Raw genomic sequence first — 12,326 nt, 5'->3', positions numbered from 1 at the left:
TTTAAAACTACAAATTATAAAAGTAATTGTGGTTTTGGCTATTATTTTTAATTAATCATTTAATTGATTTAATCATTTAATTGATTTGATTAAAAATAATGGCCAGAGCCACAATTACTTTTGTGCCAACCTAATAAAACCCATGAGACCTAGCCAAAGCACATTCAAGAAAATTAAGGAATTATATTAAGAAAAATGAAAGAAGGAAAAAAAAGTGAATTAAACAACTACCTCAGAAAATGTGAAAACAAAAAATCTTTCCTGGAAGAAAGTGAAAGGAATGAAATAAAACAGCTAACAGCAGAAACTAAGATACAAAATAAAATGCATTTTTTTAAAGTACTAAAATAAATTTTAAAGGCTGCTGTTTGAAAAATACAATAGAACTTTAGCTAATAACAAAAAAAAAGCAGAGGCAATAATTTCATAGTGAGCACATTTTATATACATACACATATACATACTATACTTTATATAACTCCATGCAAATAAATTTGAAACCTAGATGAAACTGGTAATGTACGAGGAAAATGACTTACCAAAACTGACACCAGAAAAAAAAGTTTTACATTTACCAATTTTCAAAGAAGAAATAAGCTAATTGTTGAAGTCTACATGACAAAAGATTCAAGCTCAAAAAACTTTACAAAGGAATTCTTCCAAACTTTTAAAATCAACTTATTCCACATCATTTAAAACTGTTTAACAAAAATGAAAACTTACAAATTTTTTTATGAAACAAGTATATTGATGTGAAGTATAAAATGTGAAGATGGCACAAAAATCTATAAACCAATCTATAGTAATACAAACTAGTAGACACAGACCACTACCACTTTAAAATCCAAACTGAGTTGACTCCAGGAATTCTTTCATATTCAAAAATCTATTCATGATTTACCATAATTGATAAATAAAATATAATCATTTGCCAGAGATGCTGAAAAGGCATTTGATAAAATTCTACATCAATTTATATTTTAAATGTCAATAAAAAAGAAATAATGTTACTTTCTTAACATGATGAAATGTATATTTTGGCTCCAATGTCATTATCTTACTTAATGGGAGAAATACTAGAGACATTTGACTACAGTGAGAAACAAGTTAAAAAATGCCTATTTAAAGCCCATGCTACTTAACACTGTACTTGAGATTTTAGTCAATACAATTAGATAATAGAAAACAATTACATGTATAAAATTTAGAAAAGGAGGAATAAAACCATCTCTTACAGATTATTTGACTGAAAAACTATTACAAACAATTAAGGATGGTAGCAGGATTAAAAATACACAGCTGAGGCTGGGCGTGGTGGCTCACACTTGTAATCCTAGCACTTTGGGAGATGGAGGCAGGTGGATCACCTGAGGTCAGGAGTTCAAGACCAGCCTGGCCAACATGGTGAAACCTCATCTCTATTAAAAATACAAAAATTAGCCGGGCATGGTAGTAGATGCCTGTAATCCCACCTACTCGGGAGGCTGAGGCAGGAGAATCGCTTGAACCCGGGAGGCAGAGGTTGCAGTGAACTGAGATCTCGCCGTTGCACTCCAGCCTGGGTGGCAAGAGCAAAGCTCCATCTCGAAAAAAATAATAAAATACACAGTTGACTCGAATAAACAAGGGAGTTGGTACCAACTCCCATGCAGTTGAAATTTTGGGTATAACTCCCTGAAACTCAATCTAATAAGCCTACTGTCGACTGGAAAGCCTTACTGGTAACATGAACAGTCGAACACATATTTGGAATGTTAGAGGTATTATATCCTATATTTTCACAATACAGTAAGCTAGCGAAAAGAAAACATTAATGGAAAAACATCACAATTTCTCTTTCACTTTATTTCATTTCTCTAAAAATGTGGACAGTACCAATCCTTGTTTCCTTTAGCACCCAAACCATAGAAGGATCCATGTCGCAAAAGAAGTCAAAAGCAATCCTGAATAATCAGAACCCTTCTGCCAGTTCAGCTGACGTCAATTTGTTTTCTGGCACTACTACTTCTATATCTTTGTCCTCATCACCAGCACCGGTTCAGAAGCACTCATCTGCATCAAGTTGTGTTCTGTTAACTCCTCTGGTGTGGTGTTTATTAGTTTTTGAGCTTCTCCAAGATCCACATCTTGAAACCCTTCAACCTCCACCTTTTTTGCCATATACACAATTTCCTTGAGTGGCTCTGCTGTAAAACCTGTTAAGTCATGCACAACATCTGCACAGTTTTCTCCAAGAAGGAATTTATTGTTTCAGGCTTGATAACATTCCTGGCTTTTTCTATAATAATGATGGTGTCTTCAATGGTGTAATCCTTGCAGACTTTCATGATGTCCTTGCTTTCCAAGGTTCTCTTCCACAGCATTAATAATCTTTTCTATATAGCATCTAATGTAACAAGCCTTAAAAGTCCTCAGCCCCCTAATCTAGAGACTGAATTAGAGATGTTGAGCTTGGGTGCAAGTAGACCACTTCGACACCTTTGCTGTTGAACTAACAGGTTTTGGGTGGCCAGAGGCATTGTCTAATATCAAAAAGATTTTAAAAGGCAGTCCCTTACTGGCAAGGTACTTCCTGACTTCAGGAACAATGCACTGATGGGACCAATCCAGAAAAAGGGTTCTCATCCAGGCCTTCTCATATAACAAAGACTGGAAGCTGGCATTTACCTTTTCCCTTCAAAGCTCAGCATTAGCAGCTTTATAGAGAAGGGTAGTCAAGATCATAAATTGCACTGCATTTCCACAAAACAGTTAGCTAACCCTTCCTGCATTAAATCCTGGTGCTCACTAATCTTCCTTACGAATAAATGTCTTCTGTAGCATTATTTCCAGAAGAGGGTACTTTCATCTGCATTAAAAACCCGTTCAGGGGATATTCTTAACAGGATCTGATCTGGGAACTCATCTGCTGCCTCCTGGACGGCAGAAGCTGCTTCTCTAGTTATTTTGACATTTTCTAAGCCAAACTTCTTTCTAAAATTATCAAATAATCTTTGCTGGCACTAAATTATCCGATCCTTCGCTTTTCTTTTGCTTTATGTTGTCGTAAAATGACTGCTTTTTCTTGGTCATATCAGAATCTACAGGTATGTCTTTCTTATAGCAATCTGCACCCACATAAAAGCTGCATTTTCAATATGAGATAAAAAGGTATTTTGCAAAAAGCAAAGGTGTTCATGCCTGCTGGCACAGCTACAGTGACGACTTTACGTTTCCTTTTCTTTTTACAATTATCCTTACGCTACATTCATTTATCTTGAAATGGCAGGCAATGGCAGACTTCATTCTATGGTACATACCAAGCGATTCAACTTCATCTTACATTTGCATGACTTTTCTCTGTTTCTTAGGAACACTTACTAGTATCACTAACAGGACTTCCTATGAGTCCCATGTTGTTATTTGAAAGTTTACAGTACTGCAGTAAACATGATGAAAAATATATGAGAACCTCATGATCACTTTTTAGGGTAAACACAATTTACTGGAGAGACAAACTGCTGATGTGGAGACGATGAGCAACACACAGCATTTTACGCATGTTAACTTGCAATACTTGAGCTCACTGCAATAGCAACAGGTAGTAACTATGAAATTACAATGACAGTGGTACGGTATTTACTATAGTTAATTTTATGCAGTTAGGATTTAATACTGCATCTTTACTTTTATTTACATTTCTCTCCACTGAGAATGGTGCCATGTACACTCTTAGTGTGTATAAGTTTTTGATAAATTTTAGCTTTTCAGAATAGATTTGTATATATTTTATGGTAATAAATTATTATTAAAGAAGTCTAGTACATACATATATTTTATGCATTCAGGAATACCTAATCTTAATTTTTTGATGTTTCTAGGCTATGAAGTTTGCATGCAAATTTGTTCAAATTATTAAAAAACTTTCCAATGTTTATTGAAAAACTCCACATAATTAGAACTGCACAGTTCAAACTCATATTGTTCAAGGGTCAACTGTGTATGCATATATGCACATAAAAATAACAAATAGCCTTCATTTCATATAAAAGCAACAAAGATACAATACTCATGAATACACTCACCAAGAAACATGTAAATTATAAGGAAAACTTGACAACATTCTTTAAGAATACAAAAACTTGCTTGAAACAGAAAATTAACTGGTGAGAGACACTCCATGTTTTTGAATAGAAAGACTCAAAGTCATGAAGATGTCAGTTCTCCCTCAGTTGAATGAGAAATTCATCATCACAACTTTTTAAAAACCATTACGCATATTTCTGAATATAGAAAGCTGATTTTAAAGCCTATACAGAAAGATAAATACGCAAGATAGCCAAGAAAATGCAGAAAAACAAGAGTAAGAAAGAGAGCAAGAACAATTCTAGACCTACCAGATATTAAAATATACCATAAAGCCTCAAAAACTGGAGTGTGGAATTGGTCCAGGAATAGACAGACCAATGGAAAACAAAACAAAGTCCAAAACAGGCCTGAATGCAAATGGAATGTTAGCTAATAAAGGCAGCATCGCTGACCAAGGGGAGCAATGTTTAGCTCTTAATGAACAGGGAGAACCAGGCAGCAATTTAGAAAAAAGATGAAGCTGGGTCTATACTCACATAAAATACGCTACGATAACCTCCAAAGGATCAATGAACAATTTAAATGTTAAAAAAAAAAAAAAAAAAGATGGTGGTGGGGCAATGAACAAAAGATAATCAGAAATATTCAACCTCACTAATTATACAAATGCAAATTAAAACCTCATTAAAAGGCTGGAAGCAGTGGCTCACACCTGTAATCCTAGAATTTTGGGAGGCTGAAGCAAGAAGATCACTAGAGTCCAGGAGTTTGAGACCAGCCTGCACAACAAAGTGAGACAGCATATCTACAAAGTATCAAAAAATTAGCTGGGGCTGGTAGTGCACACCTGTGGTCCAGGCTACATAGGAGGCTAAGGCAGGAGGTTTGCTTGAGCCCAGGAAACTGAGGCTGCAGTGAGCCATGTTCATGACATTGCCCTCCAGCCTGGGTGACACAGCAAGACCCTGTCTCATAAAAACTCAATTAAAAACCTCATTAAAATACTTAAAATGGGAAGATAAAGATACCTATTAGATTGACAAATATCCAAAAGTCTGGCAACACACAGTGTCAGTGAGGATGTAGGGAAATAGGCCCTTCCATACATCACCGTGGGAGTCCAAAACACTCCAGCTGATGGAGGGAATTCTGGTAATATCTACTAAAATTATAAATAAATTCCCCTTTGACCCAGCAATCCTATTACTGGGGATCTACTCTACAGATATATCTGCACAAGACTAAAATGACATGTGATATTGTCATGCATGGTTTGAAACAGCAAAAGACTGGTAACATCAGAACCCAGGAATAGAATAAATTATGGTACATTCATGCACAGAATACAATAAAGCTGTGAAAAAGAGAATAAGGGATATTTTCATGATTTCTTATGTCAGATCTCCTAGATATACTTTTATATGAAAAAAGCAAGGTACAGAACGGTATATGCAGTACGCTAACTTTTGGTGAGAGAAACAAGACTACATGTTCATAGTTTCAAGTACTGAATGAAAAATGAAAAGGATAAACAAAAAACTAGTAAAAAATGGTCCACCTATAGGAGGTAAGTATGGGGATAAGAAGGTAAAGAGGATGAGGTGGGGGTACAACTTCTCTGTTTTAGTTTTTGAATCATAGCTAATAAAAAAAAATTCTATTAAAATAAAGTAAGTCACAGAAGACTAGCTCTGGATTCTTACCTGAGAAGGGACACTTTTTGGTGGTTCTATGCGTATAGAAGGATCCCACTCTCCTGGAGGTAGGACAGTTACTTGATCTAAAAATTCATCAATTCCAGATAAGAGGTCATTTCTGTCTTTTGCTTTATAAGCTACATCATGGAAAATCTAAGTGAAAAAAATATTGGGTAAAAGTTTTTAAAGTTGAAAAAAATTTCTACACATAGTAAATCCACTCTGGATATCATAAATAGCTTCACAATAAAGATAACCCCTAAACTCTTATCTCAGGCAGGTATTCAGCCCAGCCTGGGTAACAACTATAAAAGGTAATCCACTCAGTATTATCAGATGAATTAACAATAACAAGCAATGAAAGACAACAGTTACATGTTATGACAGAACAATTTTTTTAAAATAAAATTTTGCCTGGGAAATAGTAATTGATTAGAAAATAAAACACTGTAGTATGTCATTCTACTTCTATGACATTTAAATGTCACTTATCCTAAGAAAATAGTCATGGATATGCAAACAACTTTACTTAAATAATTTATTTAATGACCAATATTTATTGGCTACCTACTAACTGCTAAAATACAATTCTAAGCATTATGGATAATGCAATGGTGACAGGTAAGGCAAGGTCCCTACACTCAAGAACCTTTTTTTCTAGGAGGAAAGACAGTGAAACGAGTTATTAAATAAATAAATAATTATAGGTATTGATAGACACTCTGATAAAAAGAAAGTAGGGTACAGAAAGGGAAACTGATGGGAAAGAACGAAGGAGCCAGGAACGTTCTCTTAAAGGAGGTAACTGACCAGGCACGGTGGCTCATGCCTGTAATTCCAGCACTTTGGGAGGCCGAGGCAGGCAGATCGCCTGATGTCAGGAGTTTGAGACCAGCCTTGCCAACATGGTGACACCCCATCTCTACTAAAACTACAAAATTAGCCAGGCGTGGTGGCGCATGCCTGTAATCCCAGCTACTCAAGAGGCTGAGGCAGGAGAACTGCGCCACCACGCCCAGCTAATTTTTGTATTTTTAGTAGAGACGGGGTTTCACCACGTTGGCCAGGCTGGTCTCAAACTCCCGACCTCAAGTGATCCACCCACCTCGGCCTCCCAAAGTGCTGGGATTACAGGACTGAGCCACTGCGCCCAGCCAAAAGTTCAAATTTAAATTTCACTATACGATAGGAAGTCATTAATACCTTTGGACTAAGGAAATGATACATTCAAATTTGCATGTTACTGAGAGTGTAGAAAAAATACTACACAATAAAGACTCATAAAGTCTACTTGAATCAACAAATAAAAGGCTAAGCCAGAGAAATGGCAGTAGAGATGGAAAGAATATGACAGATTAAATGCAAAACAAATTGAAGAGGTAAAAAGAACCTGGTGACTGGCTGGTTGAAAGAAGGTAGAAAAATGGGACAGATGCAGGGGCTCACGCCTGTAATCCCAGCACTTTGGGAGGCCGAGGCGGGCAGATCACGACGTCAGGAGACTGAGACCATCCTGGCCAACACGGTGAAACCCCGTCTCTACTAAAAATACAGAAAAATTAGCTGGGCATGGTGGGGCGCGACTGTAGTCCCAGCTACTCGGGAGGCTGGGGCAGGAGAATTGCAGTGAGCCGAGATTGCACCACTGCACTCCAGCCTGGCAATAGAGTGAGACTGTGTCTCAAAAAAAAGAAAGAAAGAAAAGAAAAATATAAAGAAAAATTAGCTCAGGTTCAGATATGGGGCATTTCAAATACCCTTGGGACACATAGCATTGATCTTTGGCAAGAATCTGATTACAAATCTCTCTTCAAAAGAAAGACAAGGTCCTGATTAGTATGTAGGTTATTCTCAAAGATCGGGACCCCATATGAGAGAAATTCACAGGAAAAAAAATGTTCTGAGGAAAACCTAGAGAAACGATATCCTGAAATCTAGGATAAAAACATCCCGAAATTTTGAAAGTTCAAGAAGGCAGTCAATTACAAACGTTTAAAATAAAAAAAAATTTTAAAGTACCCACTGATCTTGATATATAGGTCTTAAAAACCTAACCGAAGGCAAATAGGAGGAGTAAATATGAGATAAAACAGTATACACAGCAAGGAAAAGTTTTAGAGCTTCACTATGAAAGAAAAGAGAACTGTAATCTAATATATACTATATGCTGCATAATCAGTGTCTACTTCAAAGAGACTTGGAGTATTCTGATTACCTCATCTGTCATGAGAGTCGCTATTGATCTTCCAATTTCATGGTACTGTGGTGCCTTGCCTGCTGGACCCAATAACAAAAACAAAAACCTAAGGAAATATGAAAATACAATTTTAAAATAAACATCATACACCCACAAAGCTAGGCAATCATAAAAAAGAAACCATTCAAATATAAACAAAGAAACAACACTCTGACATCTTTTCTACTCCCCCACACCAATCACTGAAAAAAGATGGCAACTCCACCTGGACTAAAGGAAATCACAAAACTAGGAAAAGCATCCATAATTAACTTTCTACCAAATCAACCTTCTATCAAACTCCTGACCTCAGGTGATCCACCCACCTCGGCCTCCCAAAGTGCTGGAATTACAGGAGTGAGCCACTGAGCCCAGCTGATATTTATTTTATTGTACTTTTTAGTTCCAGGAAGAAAACGATTTTATGCCCTATTCATAGTAGTCTTATATTCAAAGTATTTGGTACAATGGCTGAATATTAACTATTAAAATGAGCTTTTGGCTGGGCACAGTGGCTCACGTCTGTAATCCCAATACTTTGGGAGGCCAAGACAAGCAGATCACTTAAGTAGGAGTTCGAGACCAGCTGAGACAATGGCAAAACACCGTATCTACTACAAATACAAAACTTAGCTAGGCATGGTGCCGCACACCTGTGATCCAGACTAATAGGGAGGCTAAGGCAGGAAAATCGCATGAACCTGGGAAGTGGAGGTTGCAGTGAGCTGAAATTTTGCCACTGCACTCCAGCCTGGATGACAAAGGGAGATTGTCTCAAAAATAAAATAAAATTAAATAAAATGAGCTTTTATTACACAAATCAACATGCTTGTTCATTCGCTGGATAAAAACTTGTAGATTTTGAAAATGCTTAGAGAATGTTACTTGGAACTAACTCTTTACCTGGTTGGAACAGGGACCTCAGTCAACCCTGTGAGGAGGACAGCAGGAGCCAGTCTCACAAATGCAATTATAGGCCTTTCCAAAAAGTCTACTTCGCCCACCAGGACGTTGGATGCCTCAGCACCCGTAGGAATTTTTCTCATGAAATTCATATCAACCTATTGACAAATAAATAATAATTAAAAATAAAGTTTCCATGGTATTTGTTAAGACTAGAGTTCAGGAAAGAAAAACTGCTTTATAAGACTACTATTTGCTAATCAAAACTTGTGATCTAATGAATGTTTAAAATGTCAAAATTTTCACAACTATAAAGAATGGAGTAGACAAATACAAAAAAGCAAGCAAACATATTTGAATCAATGCTACTGTTTTAACTGTCACAATCTTTATCAAACATGAACTTGAGAAATTTTTCAATGAATACTGCATTATTCATTAAAAACTATTAAGGACAAATATGTAGTTCACAAACTAACAATGGTTCATGAAATTATACACAGTGCTAAAAAATATTCATGGTTTTATATTACTTAACCTTAGAAAACCTTTACATTTTATGTAAAGCCCCCCTAAAAACAAACCAAAAAATAACTCTGGGCATTTCCCAGTCTCTTCATTAACTGGAAAAAAATCATTACTTTTATTTTATTAGTAGTATTTTTGAGACAAGGTCTCACTCTATTGCCCAGGCTGGAGTACAGTGGCAGGAACATAGCTCACTGTAAACCTCAAAATCCTGGACTTAAGCAATCCTCGCACCCTGGCCTCCCGAGTAGCTGAGACTACAGGCATGCGCCACCATGCCCGGCTAATTTTTGTTGTTTTTTTGTAGAGGTGGGGGGCTTGCTATATTGCCCAGGCTGGTCTTGAACTCCTGGCCAAGTGATTCTCTTGCGTCAGCCTCCCAAAACACAGGGATTACAGGCATGAACTACTATGCCTGGCCCCTTGTTTTTATTTAAAACAAAAATCTATAGCCCTTATTGGCACAGATATATGATAATGTTATAATAGTAAAATTTAGTTTTCTGTGTATAATTACAAGGAAAAGGTTACACATGGTATTAAATTATGTGAACTTCATTTATATGCAGTTTCACACAAGTCACTAAACAACCACTTACAGGGCTATCTATGAAAAGTAAAACCAGCACTTACAGCGGGCCTCTTGAGTCCCACACCCAGTGTGCCACAACTACAGTGCCAGGAGGCAGACTCCTGCCCAACAGGAGACAAGGAGGTATACACAAAGATAGGCCAAGTAAAAAAAAGTAAGACTGTGACAGAGGAACAAAAATAAACGGCAACTGCCATGCCTAGAGGAACACTATAATGTAAACTATATTAATTTATTCATTTAACAAGAAATAAATTGCAATTTTGTTACTAAGTACTTTGCACTATCTGAAATAACATGAGCACCAGTAAAATGTGATCAGGATAGATCAGAAAAATTTAAAATACAACAGGCTTTCTGCACAGCCAATATCCTTAATGCTAGGCTTCCTATAGTTTTAGACTACAACACTCAACAAAGCTATAATGCAAACCATTTAAACTCCTTTTCTGTAAAATATATCTTGTAGACTTTTCATCAAAGAATAAAAGCCTTAAGAAATGAAATCAGCTTGACATAATTACATTTATTAAAAAGTCTTATACTGGATACAAAAATATTAAAATACCATGAGTATCCACCTATAGCAAATTAATATTACTAAAAAATTAGTGGCTAGACAGAATCAATTGTTCATAAGAAATACACATAAAGTACATTTTACATTCCGTTATAATTTGAACTTAGTAGTCTTTTGCCCTGTTCTTTTAAATTAAGGTTTATCTATTTCAACAAAATACTCATTTACCAAAATAAAAAAATCATAGTTCACATAGGTATTTTTTTTTAATCCATGCCTTTATCTACCCATGGGGAAACACCAATATATTTCTCAGTGACATTCCAAAAGTACTGACACCGTAAGACAGTAATTCTGGGATCGCATTACAGCCCAGGAAAGACTGAATCATTAATGCTGTAACATCACTCCCAGAATTAACCTTCTAGTGGTGGTAGCTCCAGAACAAATGACTGTAGTTCAAGAAGTACTGACGTTTCACGTTATCTATGGGTAGGTATGGATGGAAATATCATATTATTCACATATTCTTTTTCAGAATTTCTAACACCAGTAATGGTGCAAAGTTATTCAAGTACTCACAGGTTAACTGTAACCCTTCTCACAGTTGTTTACCTTAAATTAACATATCACAGACATCACATGCAGGTTTGTAAGCACCAGTCTACTAAAAAATTACTATAATCAATGTTAATAAAGCCACAAATTACTACTTATTTTCTCAGTAAGAATAATTATGAGAATTTTCAGTTAATGATAGAATTACCTTGCTGAAGTCAACAGTACTATTTTCTCTGCTTCCACCACTTCCATTACCTTTAATTTCTCCACTTTTACTATTGTCCAAGTTTCCAGGAGCAGACTGGGGAGAGGCCAAAATACCTACGTTTAAAGACAAATTCCAAATTAGTAAGGAGAAAATTCACTTTGCAACCTGACTCTGCTCACATTCTGAAAGTGATGATTTATTAATATTATAAAAGCAAAAGTGCAAAGTTAAAAAAAATAAGTGCCCGGTGTTAGTAACATACCAGCAAAACTAGAACAACATTTTAAGCAATAATAAAGCTATACATTTTAATATTTAAAATAATACAATTAGAATTTACAAAAATTGTGGTCTTTTGCAAAAAGAAATAAAACGTGAGTTGGTGTGAACCACAAAAGATGGAAGACCTGAGTCTGATTACTGTTAAAAATACTTAGGGAATATACTTTTAATTATCATAAACATGTGAAATGCATGGAGCTTAATGAAGCCTAGCTATACTTAGCGTGCTTTCAACAATAAATTCTCTGACAAATCCTCAGAAAAAAGCTACACTAACTAAATGCAGGTTGAATTAACATAATCTCCCATAATCAGAAGTTTCCTCAAGACTTTTCATTTTTCTTTGGTAACATTTATGTCTATAATACCTATTGTCATTACTCCTAAGAAATCCAACTTTAAAATATAACAAGCAAGTTTTTCGCAATGAAATTGGCAGAGTAAGAGTTTTATAACCAAAGGGATCTGTGTTTAAATTATGCACTCTCTGCCGCTTTGTATCTACGTGACTGTAAGAAACTCACTCCATCTCTAAGAGTCAGACAAACTCATAAAAATAGCTTATTTGGATTAGAAATGATACCTGTTTGGATTTCAAAGGATAGACACATATTGAAGCATTAGTATATTCATTTCGAAAGTGACATTCAACACCAACATTTCACAATAATAAAATAAAAACACATCTTAATGAGACTAATCATTAACACTATGAATTCTAATTCTAAAAA

The 12,326-nt window shown here is 35.7% G+C and overlaps 1 protein-coding gene across 9 annotated transcripts in view; it reads right to left on the bottom strand.

Annotated features, from left to right (window-relative positions):
* SLC4A7 (solute carrier family 4 member 7) overlaps positions 1-12,326 on the bottom strand; it is a 105,532-nt gene that overhangs the window by 40,232 nt on the left and 52,974 nt on the right. For all 9 annotated transcript variants that reach the window (XM_032162263.2, XM_032162262.2, XM_032162258.2 and 6 more), the window contains 4 exons: positions 11,311-11,426; positions 8,905-9,062; positions 7,981-8,068; positions 5,772-5,918 (listed from right to left, as the gene is read on the bottom strand). In XM_032162263.2, coding sequence (XP_032018154.1) covers positions 5,772-5,918; positions 7,981-8,068; positions 8,905-9,062; positions 11,311-11,426 — 509 coding nt within the window. The remainder of the gene's footprint in view (positions 1-5,771; positions 5,919-7,980; positions 8,069-8,904; positions 9,063-11,310; positions 11,427-12,326) is intronic.

Source organism: Hylobates moloch, unplaced genomic scaffold (assembly GCF_009828535.3).
Source record: "Hylobates moloch isolate HMO894 unplaced genomic scaffold, HMol_V3 SCAFFOLD_8, whole genome shotgun sequence".
Classification (NCBI taxonomy): domain Eukaryota; kingdom Metazoa; phylum Chordata; class Mammalia; order Primates; family Hylobatidae; genus Hylobates; species Hylobates moloch.
This window is presented reverse-complemented; position numbering and strand designations above follow the sequence as displayed.